Source organism: Lepisma saccharinum, chromosome 25 (assembly GCF_977018435.1).
Source record: "Lepisma saccharinum chromosome 25, izLepSacc3.1, whole genome shotgun sequence".
In the NCBI taxonomy this organism is placed as follows: domain Eukaryota; kingdom Metazoa; phylum Arthropoda; class Insecta; order Zygentoma; family Lepismatidae; genus Lepisma; species Lepisma saccharinum.
The window spans coordinates 20,610,369-20,637,434 of record NC_139253.1 but is presented as its reverse complement, the minus strand read 5'-3'; the positions used below and the strand labels follow the sequence as shown (position 1 = coordinate 20,637,434).

Sequence of the window (27,066 nt, the reverse complement as noted above, 5' to 3'; positions counted from 1 at the left end):
ATAGAAGTATTGTATTGGTACCAGTCAATAGAGTACTGATTCATCGTTCCCATTACTAGTAATTATTGTTATGCTACAAGTAGCCTATCTCCAGTAAATCTGAGTTTCTTATGTATGCATGATGATGTTTGTGTAGACTAGTTGAATAGTGCATTATGAAATCAGTTACCTCTGTAGCCATAGCAGTAACCTCATGACCTCATCACTGAAGGTTCAGGGTTCAAATTCTGTCGTGAGTGTGGCTGTTACTGTGTGAGTGTCCATCATCTAATCATCTTCCATCTTCATTGTTGCAAAGCCTAAGGAGGTATAGAAGCTATGTAAAATATGCAAAGTACCTTATGAAGCCACAAGTCTTGAAACAGTTTGAAGATTTGGCATGGATATATGTGCTAATCTACAATTTCTTTATCTTAATTAATTATTTATTCATTTCCTTTGCTTTAGTTAATCTAGCAATATAATTATTTTATGTGCATAAAATTACCCAGTTAACATATGTCATGTAGAAGTTCATTTCTGTAGCACTGATAGAAACTCATTAATTTTTCAGGCTATTACAGCCCCACAGATGTTTGGCCGCTTAGACGCAGCTACAAACGATTGGACTGATGGAATATTCTCTACTCTGTGGAGGAGGAGCCTGAAAATTAAGCCCACTGACTTTGTATGGATTGTTTTAGATGGCCCTGTAGATGCAGTGTGGATTGAAAACTTAAATTCTGTGTTGGATGACAACCAGCTGCTGACACTTGCCAATGGCGACAGAATCAAAATGTCTCCAAATAGCAAGTTGTTATTTGAGCCTGATAATGTAGATAATGCATCTCCAGCTACTGTATCAAGGGTTGGAATGGTTTTCATGAGTGCTTCAGTTCTTACTTGGGATCCTGTAGTGAAGGTACGGTTTTTGTAGCTTAAAGGACTAATTATAGTGTTGTTGTTATTTACTGAAAATTTGGTATCTGAGCTTGACCCATTCACCTACAAATTTTCATGAGAGTTCCCTTGAACTTGGATTTAAATGCCCTCCATTAGACACTCTCTACAGAAATTCACATTGTATTTAATGGAAATATGACTGCTGTGAGTATTGACCTCAAATTTTGCATTTATTGAGGAAAGTGTTGATTTTTACAGTATATGGTCACCTTGTAATCAAGGGGTCCTGGGTTCGATACCCGGTGGAAACACATAGTGGTTCGGATCCCACTTTAAACTGTAGGTCCAGTCCCAATTAGCCTTACTGTGCATAAAGTGGACTTAAAACACCAACGCAATCAATTTTACAGTACATGATATAGTAATAATGTTTGTGGTGATACGCTATGGAGGAACCCCACATTTCTTGCACTGCTATGTTGTTTCCCTTCAATTTGCTCTATTGTAACACACAAGGCATCTCTTCCCTGGGGGTTTCCTTCATTTCAGAAGTTGGGTATGGGTAGAAAAGTAAGGCCAGTTTTTTGGCTGTAAACTTGGAGTTGTTATGCATGCAGAAGGCCTTTCTCTGCCACCACAAGGGTAAAGAAACACCTCTAGAAAGCTCCTAAACATAATCAGGGAAAGAAAGAAACAAAAGAATACCACAAATTGATGCACAGTGCTTTCTGAAAAAAAAAACACAACTGGGGATAGACAGTAAAAAGAGTAACATAAAATACCCTGTTTGTGCTTGAGAGGAATGATAACATGTGATATGTTGTTCTCTAAATTAAAATATTTAAATATTTTATAGTATATTTAAATAGAACATTTAGCAAAGATGCGTTGTGTTACAAGAGGGAGTGATATAAACCCATTATAGTGATTTGAATGAATATATTTGTGTATGCATACTTTTGTTAATTATTTTGTAACCTCTCTTTATTTGTCTTCCTATCTAGGCTTGGGGAAAAACCAAAAGTAAGCAAGAAGCAGATATCCTATTAGGTTTCTTTGATAAAATATTTGAAGATCTCCTGGTTTTTGTGCGGACGAGACTAAGTCCAAAAATGAACATTTTAGAAAGCATGTACATCCGACAGTGCACAGATCTTTTGGATGGACTTATAGGTGACAGGGAGGATGGAGGTAAATATGACTACCAGTATGTTAAAAAATAAGATTTTGAAAATTGTAACATTCTCAAGCGTGGATTGAATGTAAGACCATGATACAGTGGAAACCTGATTTTATGTTCCTGCATTTTACATTACCTCTTAATATGTTCAGCCATAAAGGTACCAGCAATAGTAAAGGCCATGTTAAATAATAGGATAGTTGCTCCATTAAATAATATTATATAAATAAATATATGTGGCCGCGGTGGCTCAGTCGGTAACGCGTCTGACTACCATGCTAAAGGTCCCGGGTTCGATCCCCGGCCGGTTCAAATCCGGGAACTTTTCTAACGATGGAAGCGGCCCCGGCGCCCACCCAGCGTCGAACAACATGGGTACCTGGGGGAAACCCTGGGGGGTAAAGGCGGTCAGGGGCATGATGCTGATCACATCACCCCCACTCACGACCGGATCAAGAAAGTGTGGGGTGTTACCCCCACACCCCCTATACGCCTTCATGGCGTGGTGCTATGCACAGGGGAGGACTTTACCTTTTTTACCTTTTTATATAAATAAATATATTTCCCAAAAATCCTGTTTTCCTAGTTTATACATTTTCCAAACTGTGCCATAGTCATAGAATTTTTGTTTTGTTGCCTTCTCCCTTTCTATTAAGTAACAGAGTCATCATTCACTGTTCAGCATTATTATTATTATTATTATTATTATTATTATTATTATAAAACATGAATTTTATAATAAAGTTCATTTTGTCTTAATTATATATATTTTATATGTATCAGGATGATGCAAAAGTAATGGCCAAATTGTTTCGCTTTGTGTTTTCCAAATAATTTATCCTAATACATCTCATTGATTATATTGCATGTTCCATATAATTTTAAAGCTTATTTATTGCTTAATCGATCTACCTTAAAATAATTTTCCTAACCCTTGATTTACCTCGATTCTAGGCTATTTACAATGACACTGTCAAAGCAAGAAATGTGCATCATTTTGCTTCACGAGTTCAAACTTGGTTTCAGACTTGCGAACGCAACTTGAAATGTCACTAATGCTTGGTATGAGGGAAGAGTTTTCTAGCATACAGTGTGCAGGGGGCTCAAAAAATTCCTTACCGGCCATATGAGTCTCAAAGATGAGGGTTGTGGACGTACATTGGAAGTTCACAACAAACAAATGAAGGCGATAATCGAAGCTGGCCCACTCAAAACAACAGGAACAGGGTTGCAGAAGAACCCAATATTAATCAATCAACCACTGTTTGCCATTTGAAGGAAATTGGGAAGGTGAAAGAAACTCGGGTGAAAAACTCAACAAGTGGCACGAGGTCATGAGGACGAATTGAACAAGAATAAAGAAAACACTGTTTTGAAGTGTGCTCTGTGCTCTTTTGCTCAACAATGATGACCAATTTCTCGAATGAATTGTTACGTGTGACGAAAAATATATCCTATAAGACAATCGACAATGTTCAGCACAATGGTTGAGCACGACAAAGCTCCTAAACACTCCCGTAAGCTAAAATTGCATCAAAATAAGGTCATGGTAACTGTTTGGTGGTCTTCTGCTAGCACCATCCACTACAACTATCTGAATCCCGGCAAAACCATCACAGCAGAGAATTATTGTCAAGAAATCGATGAAATGCATCGGAAACTTCAAGGTTTGTGTCAGTCATTGGTCCCCAATCCTTCAACATGACAACCCTTGACCGCATGTTGTACAACCAACCCTGAAGAAGCAGAACGAATTGGACTATGGAACTCTGCCTCGCGCACAATACTCACCGGACCTCTCACCAACCGACTACCACTTCTTCAACCATCTCGACAACTTCCTATGAGAGAAATCCCTCAACAGCCAGGATGCTGCCGAAAATGCCTTATGAGAGTTCGTCAATTCCACATGCCCAGAATTTTATGCTACCCGAATTAACAAACTTGTTTCTCATTGTTGGCAAGAGTGTGTTGATTATAATGGTCTTTATTTCGATTAATTACAGTAAGTTTAAACCAAGTTGTAGCATTTCAAAGTTACAGTTCAAAATCGGCCATTATTTTTGCATCAACCCTAATATGCAATTTTAAAATTGCTCGATTCATTTCCACACATTTTATACAAGGCTCATTTTATACAAGATATAACCGGAGATATATATTGTAAACGGAAATATGTTACAAGCACCAAAATAACTACAGTACTATGTTTCAACATAGTCCCCCCGTAGTTCAATGCACCTACACCAGCACTTGATAAGGGCACTGATTCCACAGGAAAAAAAAATCTTTTGGATGCGTGCGTAACCACTCATGCACCGCTGACTGGACTTTGTGGTCATTCTGGACCCTCTATCCACTTATCCATCTTTCAGTGGGCCAAAGGTGTGGAAATCAGAAGGTGTGAGATCGGGCAAATATGAAGGGTGGGGTAAGTACTCAAACTTTAGGTCCTCGATGGTAAACAATGTGACACTGGCAGTGTGTGGTCTCGCATTGTCATGGACCAAGCACACACCAGTTTTCTCTGCAGAATGGCTGGTTTCAATTTTTGCGCAAAATGTTTGAGTAGGTGGTACTGTTTACATTATGACCTCTGGGCATGTAATTTTCAAGAATTGGCCCCTTGTGGTTCCAAAATAAAGTTAACATGACCATTCTGGCACTCTGTCTGGGAGACGAAGGATGTCACCATTCCATTTTTGTCTTCTCAGCCCACTCGTACACTTGTGATTGACTCATACAGTTGTCACCGTACTGAACTGTCATGCGGCGATGAATTTCTATCGGTTTCACGCCTTCACTCAACAAAAATCTCACAACACTTCGCTGCTGCAGTTTTGAGCACTCCTGTAAGGGTGCCGCCATCATGTGTAACTGTTTCCCAGCATCCCGTGCCCGATGCAGGCGTGCCAGCCCCAGCTATGAATAGCTTGCAGATGCCTTCACAAAATAACAAACATATAACAATCACGGCCATATTTTAGATTTTTTATACTATTTTTCCGGTTATTTATTGAATGCATCTTGTATTTATAGGAGTTCTGTGGTAAAGGAAAGATTAAGAATAACTGGTTTAGACAATCAATTTATGTAAGCCTCTTGTTACAGGTATTCTGCCAGCAGATTACTTGGAGCGTCTTTTCCTCTATTCTCTTATGTGGAGCTTGGGAGCTGTGTTAGAACTTGCAGACAGATCGAAAATGGAGACATTTGTTCTTGCACACGAATCAAAACTGTCATGGCCAAAAGTAATGGGAGATCAAACTATATTTGAATTTGTGGTGAATGACCATGGACTTTGGGAACATTGGTCCAACAGAGTGGAGGAATTTATCTACCCTTCTGACTCCATTCTTGAATACACTAGCATATTAGTACCTAATGTTGACAATGTCAGATCGGGATTTATGATTGATCTAATAGCAAAACAGTATAAAGGTGTTCTGTTGATTGGTGAGCAAGGAACTGCAAAAACTATCATGATAAAAGCATCTATGGATCGATATGATCCAGAGGCTCACCTAAAGAAATCCATGAATTTCTCCTCTGCTACTACCCCAGAAATGTTTCAGGTAAGATATTGAATATATTTGTATGTCTGTGTGTGTGTGTCATGTAGTTAGGATTGTACATACATGTATGACAAATTGTTATGAAATTAGTTGTGTTAATAATTTGACTAGGCAGTGTTCCACTGGCTTGAAAAACCTGGAAAAGTCCATGAATTTTGTAAAAGCAATCAAAAAAGCTGGAGAAGTGAAGAGATTTTTAACCTAATTTGTTGTAGTGTCTCCCTGTCTCGCTGAGAAGTGTTTTGCAGTTTGGATCATATTTTTGGAGTGAATAAAAGGCATGTCCACATATAGACTTTATTTTTATTTTGTTTAATGTTGATTTAAAATTGTGTGTTGTCAGGAAAGTTGTGAGCGGACCAATTTTATTTTTTCTGGAAAAGTCAGGGAAATTTACTATTTTTCTGGAAAAAATTGTATTTTTGTAGACCTTGTATAATAGAGATTGTTTAAAAGTTTGGATGTTGGCTGCAGCAGGTGGTATTCATTCAATGACAAAGCATACCTTACATTTGGAGCTGTTGTTTCTATCTCCATGTTAAACAAAGATCTCTTTCCATAACAAATGCTGTCTGATGCCATACCTTGGCTTATCAGTAGGTTTGGACTCTGCAAATTGTTTTTATATAAGATTTTGATTACTTTGAAATCTTTCTTAATTTACAATTGTATGGTCATTTTAACTTTTATTTATATAACTATTAGAATTGAAATTTTCACAATTAGAGAAGTTATAGGATTCTCACACACCTGATAACTGGAAAATTTCATGGAATCTGAAGCAAAATATACAAAGCGTAGGTAAAATCTTATGATTGATGAATGAGTCCCAATGAAGCACAACTGAGGGACTTTAAATGCTCCTGTCTGCTCATAACCCAGGCTGTTGTAGCATTTCTCTTTCAGAAAGGATCACATATGTATTTGCTTGTCTGTTTCTCATTTTAAATATGTCTCAAGGGCTGGTGTCCAACTGCATTGCAATATTCAAAACTACATATATTGTTTTGATGACTCCTTGAACAAAGTATCCCAAAAAGAGCAGATGAATATTGTTGTTCGTTATTGGGACACAGACAAAAATCAGATTTTCACAAGGTATTTGAATTCAGTGTTTCTGGGCCATACCAAAACTAGTGACTTGCTACTGGCATTTCAAGATGATGTACAGCTCACCGCTCATGAGAAGATCTCCAAATGAGGGGAGAGGGCATGCTGAGGGACAGGGGAAGACGGGTCTATTTGCCGATTTTAGGGGTAGAAGGAAGTCTTCCGCTGCGGTCATTGTCATTGTGGAAGTGCTTCTGTGCAGGTGTTTAATTGTGATTTCTTTGGGATTTTTTGTGTTTTTCGTGGTGTTGTAAGAGTTATGGTAGTTGTACATTATTTAGCCATGTTGTGTCGGAAACGTTCGAATAAAAGAAATGATCAACAGTGTCGATATGAGAATTTTCATGCCAAACCTAGACCGACAAAGTAATGTTTACCATTGTTGACATTTGTAGCTTTACACATTGTAAGTGCAAATAAACGTTCTCTGCTTTCGCAACTCTTTTTCTCTTTGCCATTTGCTTCGAACGCCAGTACTGTAACAGCCATTTCCGTTGTTGAAAATATCTTAAAACATTGTAGTTAGTATAATCGTCTGGCTCTTTATTTAAAAAAAATATATAAAAATCGGTGTACTCTGTCAAGAAATCAACACCAGATTGACGGTGATCATACCTTTACCGCTAATATGGATACCCACTGACCGTGCGTGGACAGTGATTTGAGCGTAAATGTGAATCAAGCCTTAAAGCTGACAGCGAGACCACAGCGCTTGTTTCTGACCCATGCACTCCCCCAACCCTATAGTGGAGTCGCCTGTCGCTAAGCCACTTGACTTCTGTCAGGGATCTTCTCCTGAGCGGTGGGCTGTAAAAGGTACCAATTTGAAAAACATAGTGCAAATAAATATCCATGGATCGGCCAGCAGTTAACTGGAAATTTCTCACCTTTTTCAAGGAAAACATGGCTATTAATGAATCAGAAAGTACAACATTGCTGGAAATAGGAAGCTACGGACTTCATGTTCTTCATGGTGCTTTCAAACCATCTTTTCAGAGTTCTGGTTGGAACGTAGTGGTATTCTTAAGAGCAGTGTACAATTTATTTAAAAATGTTCCAGCTCGGAGAGCAGATTTCACACAAATTACAGGATCAAAAGTTTTTTTCAAAAACGTTTTGTCCAATTTGGTGGTTAGACAATGGAACTGTGGTTGAAAAAGCACAGTACCTTTTACCATTTCTGAAAACCTATGCTGACAGAGTTTCTGGTACCAAGGAACAACCAAGGTCTGAAAGCTTTAAAACTATTAAGTCACAAGTGAGCAATCCTCTGTTACCAGTCAGGCTAGCTTTCTTTCAGACTATTGCAACTGATATAGAACCCTTTCTTGTCAGGTTTCAGTCTGATTCACCAATTGTGCCTTTCCTTTATGAACATTTGCTCAAGCTACTGAACTCCCTTATGTCCAGGTTTATAAAAAAGTCCATTCTGCTTGAAGCTGTAAGTACTGAAGATCTTTTGAAACTAAATCTAACTGATCCAGAATGTGTGTGTTCTGCAAAACAAGTTGACATTGGATTTGCAACCTGAGGAGCATTTAGATCTTTGAAACTATCTGACGTTCAGGTGTTACATTTTCGTGAAGATTGTGTGAAAATATTACAATGTTTGTGTAAGAAGATATGTATGAGATCACCATTGAAATATAGGCTCACATATGGTGCAGCATCTGTTTTGGATGGAAAAGTAGGTGAAGACCAAGTAAATGTGGCACTACAAGCCCTAGTTGAAAAGCACCATTTTTATGGCCCTATTGCAGATGATATAAAATGGTTTACTGACTTATGTAGTAATGACAGTGTGATTGCAAGAATGAAAAATTTTGACATTGCTGTTGATTGAATCAGATGTGGATGACAGTTCTTGAAGACTGTAACAACAGTGCCTTTATGCAGTTTGTCCAGAAGATTTTAATGCTTTCACATGGAAATGCTTTTGTTGAGCGCAGTTTCTCTGTAAATAAGCAATGCCTTGTGAATAATCTTGATGAGAACTCACTTTTAGCCCAACGATGTATACATGATGCAATTGTAACTTATGGAGGGGTTGAAAAAGTCCCTATAACAAAATCTTTAATCCATGCAGCAAGGAATGCAAATGGAAAGTGGAAGGAAGCACTGAAAAGGAAACATGATACAACAGAAACTCAGAAGACTCATTTAGAAGAGAGGAAAATAAGTGTGGCAGAGCTGGAAGAACTGAGTACAAATAAAGCTAAAATCCTAGAGAGATCTGCAAAGTTAATCCAAGAAGTTGTCGAAAAGATGAAAGCATTAAAGAAGAAAATAGTGTAGTTGTGTTTTTTCGAGTAATGCGTTGTTTTGAAACTTTTTCACATGTTAATGAATGCCAATTCTATTTGTTAGAAAAACATTTCAAGTATTCAAATTGTGCATTTATTTTAAAGGAAGAAAACTATTGTACAAAATTACATTCAGTTTATAAATAAATAAATAAATAAATTATATATATATATATATATATATATATATATATATATATATATATATATATATATATATATATATATATATATATATATATATACAGGGTGTTTCTAAAGGTCGTTTACAACGCTTGGGAGGTGATTCCTCACACGAAAACAAGCAAAAAGTCTAAGTTCCATTTTTACGACTGAGGCTTCGTTTCCGAGATAGGAGCCTCGCAAAAGGTGACAAAGTGAACGTCACACCTGACTGGGACGAATACTATAACAGATAGAGAGGCGGTTCCAAGGGAATCATAAAGGAATCGTATGTGCTCAGTCCGGAAGTCACTATGAAAAGTTCACTGCACGCATGCGCAATGGAGTCCTCAAAGGAATTGGGGATTTCCAGCAAGAACAATGCATGTAACGCAGCAAGAAGGACCGTGACAATGAGAAATGCGTTAAAGACAACACATCCCGACCTCAAACATCAAAATATGAGCACCGAACACAAAATCCGAAAAGTTGAGCACGGTTGCATACCCCAGTTACACGCGAGGAATGAACGAATCATGTCATGTGGCATACGAGAGACACATTACTCCACCAGGAGGAGGGAAAGAAAAACACAATATCAGATGATTGCGACAACGTGTATTTTTACACGCGACAACTACGTAATATCCCCCCCCCCACACACACACAACAAACAACAAATGCTACAATATCTTACGCACAGACAGTCCGTGTCACTGTACACCAACTGAAGATGTCACTTTCACCACACAAAGGAGGTGGGGAGCAATACCAAGAGTGTTCTCACTGGTATTTGCCGAGGGCAATAATCACAGACGGTTTTCAAAATGTCTGCCGTTTACTTCTACGCAGAGATGACAGCGACGAATCAAGGATTGTCGAGTACGAGCAAACAAGCCAGGTGTTACTGCTACCGTCGCGGCGGCGACGTTGATGCGAGCAACGAGGTCCTCAGCTGATGTGACAGGTGTGTCGTATACGAGGGTTTTCATTTCTACCCAGAAGAAAAAATCGAGAGGGTTGAGATCTGGCGACCTCGGTGGCCAAGGCACAGGCTCATCCCTACCAATGAACCTATTGCGAAACACGTCATGCAGGAAATGTCGTACATTACAATCGAAATGAGCTGGTGCACCATCGTGTTGGTACCACATTCCTTGCCGCAGTGCCAAAGATACGGTCTCCAACAGTTCAGGCAGAACCTCACTAAGACATGCATGATACGTGCGACCATTCAGGCGAACAGGGAGAATGTATGGTCCAATTAAATGATCATGTACTATCCCGCACCACACATTCACTGAAAAGCTGTGCTGGTGATGGGCCACAAAAAGTGCTTGTGGGTTGTCAAAGTCCCATACATGACTGTTTCTACTATTGAAGACATCCATCCTGGTGAAAATGGCTTCATCTGTCCACAATACGTTTGCCCCGAAGTGAGGGTTTGTGTCCAGCTGATGCAACAACCATTGGCAAAACTCCATACGAGGGCGAAAGTCACGAGGTAACAGTTCTTGTACTTTCTGCAGTTTAAAAGGGTGCATTTCTTCCTCTGACAACACTCGCCAAACATTCACATGAGACGTGTTTCGTGCCCGAGCGAGCACTCGCGTACTGGTGCCAGGATGTTCTGCTACCGCTGTCAACACATCTTCTGCAAACTGATATGTGCGTACACTTCGGGGTCTTCCAACTTCTTGCCGCGGTGGTAACACTGACCCTGTTTCACGCAGTCGACTGTCCACTACCTGAAAGAAGGTGTGAGACGGTAAACGTCTATGTGGAAAGCGTTCTCCATAAAGACGCATTGCCTCACGGCTATTACCACGTGCCTCCCCATACATGAGATGCATGTCTGCTAGCTGCTGGGTCGTATACGCAGCCATCTGTGTAATAGGGAGCTGGAACTGCAAAGTATTGTTTTTGTTTAACACTGGCACACTGCACAAATTGGCCGTATCATCGTACGAACACCACAGACCAATTGTTGCGATACTTGACTTGCCCACTCCACCACGTCAACTTCTTTCAATACAACATACTAGTACTCTTCAATGCATATGACAACCTCGAGCGAACTGCTGATCATATCCCAGCACCTGCAACACGACTGGAACGACTGCCGGAGAGAACCAACCCTTCGAGCTCCTCTCGCGGGAACAGCAGTCATGAAGGTCAAACGTAGACTACGAGAGCCAGACTTGCCTGTGCAGCGCTTCCAAAACTGGTCTCTTTTACGTCACAATGATCGCGTGCGAACACTTTTGGTATTGCTCCCCACCCCCTTTGTGTGGTGAAAGTGACATCTTCAGTTGGTGTACAGTGACACGGACTGTCTGTGCGTAAGATATTGTAGCATTTGTTGTTTGTTGTGTGTGTGGGGGGGGGGGGGGGGATATTACGTAGTTGTCGCGTGTAAAAATACACGTTGTCGCAATCATCTGATATTGTGTTTTTCTTTCCCTCCTCCTGGTGGAGTAATGTGTCTCTCGTATGCCACATGACATGATTCGTTCATTCCTCGCGTGTAACTGGGGTATGCAACCGTGCTCAACTTTTCGGATTTTGTGTTCGGTGCTCATGTTTTGATGTTTGAGGTCGGGATGTGTTGTCTTTAACGCATTTCTCATTGTCACGGTCCTTCTTGCTGTGTTACATGCATTGTTCTTGCTGGAAATCCCCAATTCCTTTGAGGACTCCATTGCGCATGCGTGCAGTGAACTTTTCATAGTGACTTCCAGACTGAGCACATACGATTCCTTTATGATTCCCTTGGAACCGCCTCTCTATCTGTTATAGTATTCGTCCCAGTCAGGTGTGAATTTCACTTTCTCACCTTTTGCGAGGCTCCTATCTCGGAAACGAAGCCTCAGTCGTAAAAATGGAACTTAGACTTCTTGCTTGTTTTCGTGTGAGGAATCACCTCCCAAGCGTTGTAAACGACCTTTAGAAACACCCTGTATATATTGGATAAAAGCAAGGAGGGCCAAAAGGACTAAGTAAAAGTCAAAGAAGGTAAAAGGAAACACTCACCGGACAGTACGGACAGTAGATGATGCTATGAAATTAGCGAATATTTTGAATTTTTCTACTGTCCGGTGAGTGTTTCCTTTTACCTTCTTTGATTTATATATATATATATATTTTTTTTTCTTATGACTACTGAATTGTTATGGAAATAAATTAACTCCAAAAAATTGGTAAAACAATTATTTTATAATGTGTGGGTGGATCGGATGGCTATAAGGGGTGAAGGGAGGCCATCAATCATTTCACATAATGTGATAATGAAACCTTGCTAGTATATTGGTAAATTCCCATAAATATACAGGTACAAGAGGATAAAGTATGCTTTGTGGTGAAAAGATTAATCTGATGTAGTACTGTTTACGGTTTTAAACTTGAGTGCAACTAAGTGTGAATTTTGATCTAAGTGCTCTGATTTTCTTACATATATCACCTTTGACTGGGTGCCAAAACTTTGGGGTTGGGGCAAGGACAGTTATTTTTTTCTTGGTAGATAAGGGATGGTATTAAGAGACCATACTGGTGGGGCAAAAAGTAAGGGGACAATCCCCCCACACACTCCCCTAATCGCTTATACTGTACATACATGTTCATGTACATTAATTGCCCTAATGACTTGGTCTGGAAAACCTGGAAAAGTCAGGGAATTTTGTTTTCACAAAATAGTAGACACCTTGCATACATACATACATACATATATGAAGATTATGGTGATGAACTTCATTTGTGTGGTTTAAGGTTGCACTGTGTATTGATACTTTATTTTTTATGTTTTCCCAAGATTGTTGCTATTTTTTCATCCAGATATTAGTTACAATATATTTGTCAGTTATAAAGGTTGCAGCATTAGTGCCACTCTTTTGTAGTTAAATGAAAATTTTTAATCACACAATCAGAAATTTAAACAAATTGTTACTCATATAATAATTAATTAATTGAATCTTGCAAAAATGAGTGTGAATAGAAGTATTGTATTCAGTTTTGTCTTTTTATTTAGATTCCTAATATTTTCAGACTAGAATTTAGAATTATTTCCTTGTTTTTATTTTATACTTCAGCGATCTGTAGAGAGCTACATTGACAAGCGAGTAGGGACAACATATGGCCCACCAGGCGGAAGAAAGATGACAATATTCATAGATGACATAAACATGCCTATAATAAACGAATGGGGAGACCAAGTGACGAATGAAATTGTTCGTCAATTGATGGAACAGGGAGGATTTTATTCTCTTGATAAACCTGGTGACTTTTCAACAATTGTTGATATTCAGTTCATTGCTGCAATGATTCATCCTGGAGGTGGAAGAAATGACATACCTCCTCGTTTGAAAAGGCGTTTCAATATTTTCAATTGTACGTTGCCATCAAACAACAGCATGGATAAAATATTTGGTATGTTTACATTGAGATGTCATATTTGTTACATGTGCTAAATGTTATGATTAGAAAAATATGTCTTTGTTAGATGCTAAATAACATCATGCAATACTTAATGAAATATTAAATTTCAACAGGTCTTTATTTTGTGCTGGGTACCTTATATTTAGGGTGCGGATTTATGGGCACTAAAAACCTCTCAAATAAGCACCAAAAATGATGAAAATAGGCACCATAAAGAAAAGGCACTTAAACGGCACCCTAAAATATAGAAAAATACATTAAAATAGGCAATGAACATGAACTTAGGTATTTACATTTTCTTTTTCCAGTGCACAGTTATGCTTATTGGCACTTAAGTTTAACAGAAAAGTGAGCTGACGACTAATAAACCATTAGTACTAATTTGATCGAAATTCACATTTGCGGGGAATCGTCAGTAAAACTAATTGTCAAAAAAGGAACTTGTACTAACAATTGTGCCAATTTGAACAAGTGCCCCAATTGCATACATAATTTTTACAAGTACAAGTGATGAAAAACAATGTACACATTTTTAACCGAAAAAAAATAAAAGGTGTTCCAATTAAAATTTCTCTGAAGAAATGAACTTGTGTTATCCATTGCACTAATTGCGCAAAAATGTTTCACAAACAATTGACACTAGTTTGAATCAAATTTTCATTTGCAGGGAATCTATAGGGTAATACAACCTGGTTAATTTAAAGCACTTGCATTTTTTTTGGCATGAGGTGTGTCGTTGGAGGTCCTATTATTGGTTACTGAAAGCTCCGGCTCTGCCCCTGTATGTGGGTGGGTTCTTAGGCCAGTGGCGACTTGTGGCTTTCTCGGAGTGTAGGAAGAAGTTATGTTAAACCGAGGAAGGTTTGAAAAATGCGTTCAATTACAGTCACACGTATCGCTTGTACTATCCTTTGCAATTAGAATGTAGAGCAAGAAGCCCTTGTTCCTCACTTTGAACTATGAAATATTTAAATGTGAACCTATAAAAACCAATGAAAATAACATTGACGATATTTCAGATTTAGCAAGAATTTAGATTTTTTCCCCTCCCTGTTATCGTGTGGATTGACACTAACGAAAAGTGCTGCTTAAACTTTGAGATTATGCTAAATGTTTCTAAATTATGCTAGGATTTATTATTAATTATTTTTTTCGGAAAATTGTAATTCTGCATCTACTTTTCTAGAGTTTTGAACTTGCCTTACTTATTCTTAATAGTTATGTAATAGTGTAAATTTTCTCCCAAAATAGTTTAAAATGGTGTGACAAACGACATGGGTTCTAACATAGAACTTAAAAAGGTTTGAGAAAATTACCCCCAACTTTCTATCGATTTCCTACCATAAAATTTCCTGACGAACTAAATTGGGCAGGATGAAGAAAATATAGAGGATGGATTGTGGCATGGTTGTAAAAAAGCTTGCCGCTGAATCGGCATACTCCCTTAAGTTTGACACATGTCCGCTGGTGAAGTAGAAATAAGATATGGACATAATTTGTTTTCTATTTCCTGAAAATATATTCCTTTTAATTCGATTTCCCTCTCCCAGGGACTGGCGTTCACAGATTATGCTAGATTTTACCATTATGCCAAAAGCAGGATGCTAAGTGTCAACAAATATTAAACTGTGCTTGGTTTAGTACCATTTTGCTGGGGTTGGCCATGCTGATTGAGGAAAAACTTGCTGGTTCCTCAGCCCTCGCTGATCTTCGCAACCTCCTACCCCCTCGCTTCAGTACCCCTTCCACTCCTCACCCATCTGTCTGTAGGATGACCGTTGAGTTCCTCAGCGAGTGGTAGCAAGCCTGTAACTATACTCTTTGGACTGCTGGTGGAGCGAGCTAGAGCAGTCAACTCTTGACAGTACATAGCCTAGGCAATCGTACGTACATTGTGCTCATAATTTTATAACACGCATTAAAGTCCTAAAAGGTAGAGAACTCGAAATAAGTACAAATGAACTGTAGGAAGTTCCTCACCTCCTACATGGAGGAATCGCCCCTGTGTTGGGCTGGTTGTTGATGTGCAGATTATTTGCTGCTATGAAGTCCTCTAGCAGTTCTCCCTTGACGTCAGTGTGGTCGGAGTACCACCATGGAGATGATGAGTTTGCGTCCACTGTAATTATAATTTTGAATGATTATATCATGTAAAATTATGGATACTTTAAGGCAAAACTGGTAGATTGCTATGGTATAGTTCCAGTGGGAAATGTATATACAGTGGCCTCTTTTTAATTTGAACTCCAAGGTGACAAGCAAACAGAGACTTTCTTCCCTTCCGCTATCTCTGGATAGTTGCCTTCGAATTATCCAAATACTGTAAAAGATTTGAAAATTCTAATTACATATTGACATTGGTTTCAGTAGGAATCTCGTAGGAAATAAACTTCTGTTCGAATAATTTAAGTTCGAATTAAAAAGACACCACTGTATTTAAATTTGGTTGGAATTGGTAATAATATCTGCATTGGTATTGGTAAGAGCTCAACTGTACAAATTTATATCTGAACTATAAGTTTAGACAACAAATTTCATATCGGTTCATCCCTATTCACAAGCATATTGAACTTATCTCTTATATATTGAAAAATTTACGCACTGATAAAATGAATTATCACTATTTTTTTTTTATATTTTAGGTGCTATTGGTAGTGGATATTTTTGTTCATCTCGATTTAATGAAGAAGTTGTTGAGCTGATACCAAAATTGGTTCCAGTCACTCGGAGATTGTGGCAGCAAACTAAGATTAAAATGTTGCCTACACCTGCAAAGTTCCACTATGTGTTCAATCTTCGAGACTTGTCAAGGATATGGGAAGGAATATTACATATTGCTGGGGAAGAGTGTCAGAAGGCAGAGACTGTCTTAAAGTTATGGCAGCATGAATGTACACGCGTAATAGCTGATAGGTAATGAAGATTTGTTTTAAATTAATAGGTGAACAGTAGCTTAAGAGTTGAGAGTAAGTAATTGAAGAATACAGGAATTATGGAATTAACTGATATGTTCTGTGCCATTGCGCTACCAATCCAACCTCTGGCTTTCACATCATTCACTACTTGGATCACAGAATGATAGGGCAGCAGTTTTGATCCAAAGTTAACCAAGTTGTGCATGCATGCATGCTCACTCGCACACATGCAAGGCAAAATACTGGTATTGAAGGCATGTTTGACCCACAAACTTGTCACGTCCTCGCCAGGCTTGTTGAAAATTGTGAATGGTATGTTAGGGTAGGCATGGTGTATGCGGTGGGGCATTATGGAGGGAAAGGAGGAAGGGTTAGAGATGAGCTGATGGGTGGAGGTGGGATTTGGTTTGGAAAGTTACCATGTGGTCTGATTCAGGCCAGGAGGTGTGGTTGCATTCATGGCTGACATGTAGGCTCTCTCTCAGCACTCACATACTGAGGTATGGTGTGGTGTGCCATTGGGGTAAAGGATGGATTCTTCTTACAGAAGCATTTGTTGACTGTTTGTATGGATGGAGAAATAACAGTTTTATTGTGTTGTTTCTGGTTTGATAATTATGGGCCATGGAAAAGCTCCTACAAGAATTTTGAATATCCGTGTATATCTGTTACTATTTTGGTGTGAACTAAAATAGCTATTAGTGATAACTTAGAATACACAGATACATATTAAGTTATTGAAAAATTGATAAAAAGTGGCTTATCCAGGGATCAAAAGTGGCTCATTCTTGGAATCAAACCTTGGACTGTTTTCACCAAAAGCAAGAGTTCTAATTATTCAGTTTACAAGAAGATATAAAAAAATTGGTATTTTCTGTACAGTCAGTAGCAAAAGTCAGCTTTGCATGCAAAATAAAAGTAATGCTTCCCAGTTTATTAAATTTCAGCTTTTGACCATACAATTAATGTATGAAATAACTTTTAGTGGGTATAAGGCTGGCAAAGAAACAAGGATTCTATCAGCCACCATCTCAGATTTCGATGAAACATGATGTACACCTTTTACTTATGGTTGAAAGAAACCTCTTGAAATGGTTTCACTGTATCTCAAACGGTTTTAATTTTACAGCTCTTCGAAATTTCATTAAATCTGTGATGACTGTCACTCTTGGCAGAAGATACCCTTGCTTATATTTTATTTTTTTCCCCTCCTTATCCAATGATCAGATCTCTCTGAAATTTTACACAAAACTCAATAAAATAATGAGGATTTCAGAAAAAAATACATCAGCACTCAATTTTTTTTATAAAAGCCTAAAAAAAATAATTAATAATATACTTATAATCTAATTTTTGTCGTGAAAAAACTAGGTTCCGAAAACCTGAATTTTCAGCATGTGAGGATGATGGAACCAAAAGTTTTTGATGTTGAAAATTATTGCCAAGACATGCTCTTTCCCTACTAAGATTGGAATTTTTGTTTTTTTTTTACTCCTTATAACAATAATTTTTCGTTTCTTGGACATTGCCAAAAAAAATAGCTGTTGGGTAGCTATTTTGTACAATACTCCTGCAGAAAAAATATTTTAGAAATTTTCATTTTTTTTTGTTGTAACCCCTATACAAGGATAGTTCAAAATAGGCATTATTTTTCTAAAACTTGACTTCGTTTGAAGACTTGTGACATTTTTGACCTTTGCAGACAGTTGCGATAATTATTATAACTCAGCTATAAAAAATGATAGAAAGATGGGGTAAAAACATTGTTTTCAGTACATTTCAAGCTAAATTTTATTTTCTTTACCTTTTTTCAACATCTCTAATGCAAATGGTTGAAATTTAAGGCCAAAACTGATATTCAGTTTTGGAGAAAAATCAATGTTTAGGATTTTTTTAAAGTAGGGAAGTAATGCAATATCAGAGGTATATTTTTTTAAAAGGAGACATAATACATCCAAAGTTTTAGCAGAAATTATTTGAGCTCTGTTATTCTTTTCCACTTTGAGTTATAGCTATTTGAAAATGATCATTTTCCATATTTTTTTCTTAAATTTGGGCCCCAATATCTCTGGTGGGAAACCAAATAAATATTTGATATTTACAGCATAAAGTGTACTCTATTGCAAAAGGCTCTAAAAAATAATTCGAGAATGATATTTCATAGAGAACAAAGTTACAACCGGAGGAAGTTGTGGGAAAACAGGCACATTTACGTTATTAGTTACGAATAAATATTTACTTTTAATAAACTATCATGCAATTAAAATTATTGCATTTATTAATTATCATAGGAATGGCATAGCCATTGTGAATGAAAAGGTATGTAAGGCAGGTTTGTCTGAACAGGTTAAGACATATAAGTGAAGTACCACTAGGGGAAAGCTGCAACTACTCCAGTAGGCAAGTTGATTGATCTGATATGTTCTAAGTGCAGTGAATTTTCGAACTAATGTTTTTGCCAGGACTAACCTGTTCTGTCAAATTTCTGCCTTACATACCATTTGTATGATGTAATTAATAAATACAATAATTTTAATTGCATGATAGTTCATTAAATGTAAATATTTATTTGTAACGAATAACATAAATGTGCCTGTTTATGCACAATTTCCTCCTGTTGTAACTTTGTTCTCTATGAATTATCAATCTCAAAATATTTTTTAAGGCATCTACAATAGAGTACACTTTATGCTGTAAATATCAAATATTTATTTGGTTTCCCACCAGAAATATTGGGGCCCAAATTTAAGAAAAAAATATGGAAAATGATCATTTTCAAATAGCTATAACTCAAAGTGGAAACCAGTAACAGAGCTCAAATAATTTCTGCTAAAACTTTGGATGTATATGTCACCTCTTAAAAAAATATACCTCTGATATTACTACTTTCCCATTGATTTTTCTCCAAAATTCAACATTAGTTTTGACCTTAAATTTCAGCCATTTGCATTAGAGATGTTGAAAAAAGGTAAAGAAAAGAAAATTTTGCTTGAAATGTACTGAAAACAATGTTTTTACCCCAGCTTTCTATCATTTGTTGTAGCTGAGTTATAATAATTATCGCAACTGTCTGCAAGGGCCAAAAATGCCACAAGTCTTGAAACAAAAATGGCTGCCATTTTGAAACGAAGTCAAGTTTTAGAAAAATAATGCCTATTTTGAACTACCCTTGTATAGGGGTTACAACAACAAAAAAAAAAATGGAATTTTTAAAAATATTTTTTCTTCAGGAGAATTTTACAAAATGACTACCCAAAAGCTATTTTTTGGTAATGTCCAAAGAATGAAATATTTTGTTATAAGGAGTAAAAAAACAAAAATATCCATTCTTTGTAAAGAAATAGCAAGTCTTTTCAATAATTTTCAACATCAAAAAATTTGGTCCCATCATGCCCACATGCTGAAAATTCAGGTTTTCGGAACCTAGTTTTTTCACAACAAAAATTAGGCTACAAGTATATATTTTTATTTTTTAGGCTTTTATAAAACATTTTGAGTGCTGATGTATTTTTTCTGAAATCCTCATTATTTCATTGAGTTTTGTGCAGAATTTTGAAGATCGTTGGTTAAGGAGGGGAAAAAAATAAAATATAAGCAAGGGTATCTTGTGCCAAGGGTCTCAAGAGTGACAGACAACACAGATTTCGATGTGCTGTAAAATTATAACCGTTTGAGATACAGTGAAAAAAATTCAAGGGGTTTCTTTCAACCATAAGTAAAAGGTGTACACCAAATTTCATCAACATCGGAGACTTAGGGTGAAATAACCTTGTTGAAATGGCATGGAATGACCCTATGGCTAGTTACAACATGTTTTGTTCTTGATTCTGCACAAAATATAGTTTGCGTAAGAATAGCTATAAAGCTATATGTACTTGTGTAACTATTGTAGGTAGTAACATGGTACAGGATATTTGTAGAAAGAGATCAGTAAAGTTTTCAGTTTGCTACAATGTTTCACCAATATAATTGAACAGAATTATGCTTTTGCAGATTTACAAATGCAGAAGACAAAGTGTGGTTTGAGAAGAAGCTCAGAGAAATCACAGATGAATCGTTCTCTGAGGAGTATGAGCATTCTATTCCACAGGATACAACTTACTTTGTGGATTTCCTCAGAGAACCACCAGAACCCACTGGTGATGAAGAAGAAGATTTCTCATTGGAAGCGCCAAAAATATATGAAGAAATTCCAAGGTTAGGTTTATTATTTTTTCCTGTTGGTAGGCCAGTTTTTTTTGTATGTATGTATTTTTTACAACCCCCACTGTCCCTTATGTAGTCATGTGGCAGCTCCTCTGGAGTTTTGCATCAAGGAAAAGCAGTGGTAAATTATCTATTTCCTTACAAGTGTAGATGTGAAAACCATCAACATCGCCTTCAAATGAAGGCACACTATGGTAGTGTCTGCATATCACTATAGCAAGTGTGTGAATAGATGCATAAGTTTGCAGGAAGCATCGCAAGTATGCTGGACTTGCCACAACCTGGTTGACTGCACGTTGCTGTAATAGCTGAGAGTATTGAGGCTGCAGATAAACTTATTTGTCAAGCCAGATGCATCACTGTCAAAAACTGGTTGGTGTTGGATCAATTGATCTCATAATAGTAGAGATGCTTCATTGTGCAAAAGGCATTGGCAGATGGGTTCCCAGGAACTTGACACATAAAATGAAGGAACACCTTGTTGTTGTAGTTGCAGCACTTCTCAAAGTTAGGGGGAGGAATTTTTGTACCACATTGGTGATGCAGTTTGCTTTGTGCATTACTCTCAATCTGAAATGAAAAAAATTTAGGAGACAAAATGGAAACAGGAAAACATATTCTTATCTCCTAGTGAAATATTGGAAATTAAGAAAGAAAATAGTTGACTTCTCACAAAGGATGTAGTGCTCCAATGTGACAATGCACATCCATATATGTCATGTATAACAACTGTAGCACCCATGTGTCTTCCACATATTCACCTCATGACTTTGCACCATCAGACTACCTCATCTTTGACCTTCCCAAGGAGGATATTATCAGTAGGAAGTTTGGAAACTTAAGAAGACATTGCATGAATGGCTATATGCCAGATTCAAAGATTTCTTCTGCGCTGGAATATGGACACTTCCCAAAATATGCCACACATGCATTTGGAAGAAAGACTACTTTGAAAAATGTTATCCTATTTTACAGTATATCATGCATGGTTAACTATCAATGAAGTATTTAAGGATATTTGCTGAATTGGCCTCATATGTTCGTTTCCTTTGTTGTAATTTGACATCTTTTGTTCTAATGTAGAATGAAAACTTAATTTTATATACAGTATAAAACATTTATAATGTCTGTTGGGTAATAAATTGCAAAAATGAGGTGAATAAAAATATTTAACTGTTAATTAGTGGGGTAAATTTGTAAAAAGAACCTTTTTTTTCATACTCAACATTTAAATTTTGGTACAACTATTTGTCTAATAATAATAATGAAAAACAATATAAGCAAAATAACAACACTGTTGTACATTAAATCTTTCACATGAGCAATATATTCCTTAAACTTCACTCCTGTTTATTTGTAGCTATAAGTTTGTCACTGACAAAACTTTGGAATACATGCGAAGCTTGAATGAAGTGACCAGAGGCCTTAAGATGGATATGGTATTTTTTCGAGATGCACTTGTTCATCTAATGATTATATCAAGAATAGTTCGGACACCAAGGGGAAGTGCACTTCTTGTAGGTGTTGGAGGTTCCGGAAAGCAGTCTCTTACAAAATTGGCATCCTTTATTGCTGGTTATAAAACCTTTCAGATTACCCTTACAAGGTAATTATTGACTTTTAGTTTTATCTATATTTATTTATGAACTATAGTAGTAACAGTGGCATGCACAGGTATACAGTGGATATCCCCAGTCTCAAAAGTATATCCAGAATATGTATGAATAGGGTTATGCTCCTTCTGTTGCCTAACATATGCCAAGAAAAATGAATGAATGTGTGGAAGCCTGGTAAATGAGCTACCAACAAGAAAACCCAGTGCAGAATTTCCTTTGACATGCTCCCTCTGGATCATGTTGTAATCAAGGCATCCTGGGTTTGATTCCCAGTGAGGGCATGTTCCATTTGTTCATGCCCTACTTCAAACTGTAGATGTCTGTGTGTGTCTGAAGAAAACTTAACAAATAGTTCATGTTGCCTTGTACATATTACTTGCATATAGAAGATTCAGTGTCCAAGTTCATTGAATGGTCAACTGATGACCTCAGCTTTGAAAGTCCTAGGTTCGAGTCCCTGCCTGGGCTTGTGTGTTTCTTTGAGACTTTCACTTCATTAACTTCACCTAATCATGGTTCATGCTCATTGTCCAAAGAGAAAGAAAAGTGAAGGAAAACAACCAAAATTTAATGTAAACAGATAGCGTCAAATGTGTTTACGGGCACTGGCTAATACAGTGAAGGATCATCAATGGGTTGTGTTAAGAAATGGTACAGGAAGCCAGCATGTGCTCCATTTTCAAATGAATGAAGTCCTCCCTCGCATAGTTTTCAACCTATCAATTTCTCAGATATCATTTTGTGACCTGGGGATTTACAAACATACATGTACTTGCATGCATGTCTGTACATATTTAAGTACCTGATTAGATTCCTAGAACATGTAGTGTTTAATACTTATCAAAGTGTGATTACATGCTTACCACTGGAGCATGTACTCACTGAGGAGCACTGTATGTGCTTCTTGTATAAGCAGGTTATCACCTTTTTTATTTACATGAAATGGAGCGTGTGCTCCCAAAAGTTGTAAAATAAGTGGGTGCTCATTTATTAACTTGTTCCCTGGCAGAAAGGTATTTTAATTTAACAAGTCCAAAAAATGCATAGAAGTATAGATATTATTGGTAGATATTACAATCAACTTTCTCTGGCATTTGAGTGTCCGACCCCACCTTCTATTCGTATGTTTTGTTCCCTGTGTTACAACTGTGTACTATCTGAACTTGTGATTGCGAAATCTTTGTTTCTGTGTTGGGCAATATATCTGCCTGACCTTGAGTCTATCATTTCATCAGCTGGTGGAGTGACTGGCAGGGAGAAAAGGGAAGAATAGTGTCCATTTTCCCTTGTTTGCCTGAACCTACTACAAGAAACAAACAATGAACTTTGTTTGTCTGTAACTTTGAAGCTAAGTTTTATCTACATGTTTTTTTTAGTTGAAAAGCTAAAACTTTGTTTGATTAAGGAAGGAATATAAGTGACTTTTACGTTGACTTTCTTTTTGCTGCCACATATTCATTTTTATTGCAAGACTTCAACTGCTTCAGTCTTGTATTTGTACTTTTGTTACTTAGTCATCTTTCTGCCACTTTTGGGCTAATTGTGACAATGAGGATGCTCATTAAATGAAATTGCCGAAGGAACATCTGCAAGGAACACTCACGCCTAGGCTGAGACTTGAACCTGAGAACTTAGGTGGCAAGAACAAAAGTATACCACTTAACACCACCACTGGGCTGGCAGTTTTTTCAGGTTCCTGATTAGCCAAAAGTGGCAGAAAAGAAAAGTAAAATAAAATGAATCAACCAAATCTTCATCAGGTGAGTTGATGTGGATGATCAAGACTGACACAGTTGAAATATTGTTAGAAAAATGAATATGTACCATGAAAACAAGTAAGTGACATGTAAAAATTACTTGTATTACTTATTCATAAACTTGTTTGCACAAGATAAACTATGATTTAACAAAACTGTCTTCATGTTAAAAGAGAATAAAAGATAATTAGAATATGTACGCGAGTACTAAAATGATTTCCGCGAAACTTATTGTAAATGCTCGATTAATTTCTGTGGCCTCTGCCATCAACTGCTTGGAAAACTCGATGCAACAGTGAAACATTTACAAGTAAGTTTCGCAGAAATCATTTTAGTACTCACGTACGTATTCTAAAACTGTCTTATTCAGGGTTGCTACGCGACTGGAAAACCTGGAAAACAGGGAAAAGTCAGGGAATTTGGTTGGTCAGGGAAAAGTCAGGGAATAGTCAGGGAATTTTGGATATTTTCTGGAATTTGCGCACATTTTGGAGTTGCAGGAGAACCAGTTACAAAATGAACAAACTGTTCATTTCCACTTCCAAATTCGGTTCTTGTGATTCCAGTCCCCCCAAAAGATTCAGTTCAGAAACTTGTTCCTCTCGTCATTATGACTTCTAGTCTGTTACGTACAAAATTATGGTTCCTTTGCATTTCAATTCTATATTTATTCACTCTTGGATCCGTTCATTTTGCGACTCGTTCTTGTGAACCTGTTCAAGACCGGAATTTGGAGAGGCGTGAGATTTTTCCTTAGAGAACAAGCTACTCAAGACGAAACCTACTCACCAGCCATCCTCAGAATTTCTTGCGGAAAAAATGTTGCTTTAGCTTTGTGTGTGGTGAGGAAATTTTCTTTCTGCAAGAACACACCCGTTCGGAACCCTTTCTCTTTTGATACGTGAAGCAGAGCAGGTTGGTGTTCGGACAGTTCATCGGTTTTGGATCTGCAATAAAGCTTGAAGAGCAGAATTTCACGTAACTGTCTGTGGTTGACGTCACACTGGACGGGTGTGGATGCCGAGTAAAAACAAAGGGACTCACTACTTCGTTCCCCCCGTGAACCCGTTCTGTGAATTTGAGTCCTTCCTTTGTGACCTGTTCAGAAGCAACCTGATCAACTAGTTCATTTGCTCATTGTCGTAGTTTTTACATTGCAGAGATGTGTTACACCCCAGAAATTAGTGATTTTATGCAGTATCAGTGACGTCATTATTCGAATATGCACGTGTTTTGTGCATGTAGAATGAATTTATTTTTTAAAAACTGGTGCGAAATAGAGGAATTAAACGTACACTGGTCACACATCGTTGTTAGGTTACGAATGTTGGTTTCATGCCGATAGTAATTTTACGTATTGTTTGCGTGTAGAATGAAATTATGCTGAAAAGTGGTGAAAATGAGCCCAAGTTCCTTTTGTTTTATTACGATTTCATCATGCTACAAATGCAACTTTTACATGGTTCGATTTCGATTTATGTCTGTTAACACATACTGCAGAGTTTTAGCGATTACTTAAGATTTTGTGAATATATGCTTTTGTGGTTAAGTTAGGAATGTCAGGTTTGGTTGTCTTAGAATTAAAATAAAGACCCTGAATGCACTCTATTAAGGTTCCGATTTATTTCTACATTCATTCCCACTAGTTTACGATACTTACTGTCGCTTGTCAACCGGAGAATACCTTGTCCGTGGGAAGCTTGTATGATTGAGTAAGGTCATTTTGAAGTTTTTTTTTCAACATAAATAACTTTTTTCGAATCCAAATAGTGCTCATTATTTTAAGGAAGGTTCAAATTTCGTGTCACAATGATTGCCAAAATTCTATGATAATTAGTCTTCCTGCTAGGAAAATTTGAAAAAAAAATCATAAAACATTCAGAACTGTTACCTTTTAAAAGACAGATTTCGATGTTTTCCTTAATATAAAATTGGTTCCAGCATGTGGAAAACTCGAATAATGGAGATATTTGATTCCTAAGTATGGCCCGCGTATATATTTTGTTTAGGTGTATGGTTGGTCACCGGCCCCATTCAAGTTCTGAATTTCCGTAATATGTACTATTTTCAATAAGTTAAAAAATATAATCATTAAACTTATTGCTTATTTTCTAAAGGTACATGACCTAATTTTCTGTTGTTTCTCATTTGTATTAATATAGGCTAATTGAGGTTGTATACAGGTTACATTGTAAAGCTTTGATATATGCCACATTTTTTTATTGATTTTTTTACACAGCCTTAATTGTAATGACTTAGTGAAAATGGGTAAGTACAATAGTTATTTATTTTTTCATTGAATAGCATTGTATTAATCACTTGGTAAATTTTCAGCTAATAACTGTGTATATTCATATTCATAATAATTAACCTGCCTGCATATTTAATTGAAAAACATGAGGTTCAAAAGCAAAAATCATGACGACAAACATGTCTGGAAAAATTTTATTTCTGGTCTGGAAAACCTGGAAAAGTCAGGGAATTTCATAATAAAAAAATCGTAGCTACCCTGTTATTGTACTTCATTTGCCTAAGGTCTTTTACCAAGGGTAATTATTATCTTTTTTTTATTCTCTTCCTTTAGGGCATACAGTAATAATAATCTACTGGATGATTTAAAATACTTGTATAGAGTTTCAGGATTTGATGGACGTGGCATAAGCTTTATATTTACAGACAATGAGGTCAAAGATGAATCATTTCTGGAATACATAAATAACATCTTGAGCTCAGGCGAGGTGAGAAAATAGTTTTAATTTAGATAAATTATAACCTTTCTTTATTCTCCAACACTTGCTGCTAATGCAGATGTTCAGGTCTCTACTATTAAGTGAATTAGGTACACTTGCATCAGTATGTTTGAACAATAGTTCATAAGAAAATAAGACCAACTAAATTATGAAAATGGAATATCAAATAATATTTGCAT

At 37.0% G+C, this 27,066-nt stretch overlaps 1 protein-coding gene across 1 annotated transcript in view; it reads left to right on the top strand.

Moving 5' to 3' along the window:
• The window catches only part of kl-3 (dynein heavy chain 8, axonemal kl-3), a 217,449-nt gene that overhangs the window by 111,031 nt on the left and 79,352 nt on the right, over nt 1-27,066 (top strand). Inside the window, exons 35-42 of the mRNA XM_083111913.1 lie at nt 554-901; nt 1,887-2,073; nt 5,174-5,637; nt 13,298-13,634; nt 16,286-16,556; nt 20,552-20,755; nt 22,125-22,370; nt 26,722-26,875. Of these exons, the coding sequence (XP_082968039.1) occupies nt 554-901; nt 1,887-2,073; nt 5,174-5,637; nt 13,298-13,634; nt 16,286-16,556; nt 20,552-20,755; nt 22,125-22,370; nt 26,722-26,875 (2,211 nt within the window). The remainder of the gene's footprint in view (nt 1-553; nt 902-1,886; nt 2,074-5,173; nt 5,638-13,297; nt 13,635-16,285; nt 16,557-20,551; nt 20,756-22,124; nt 22,371-26,721; nt 26,876-27,066) is intronic.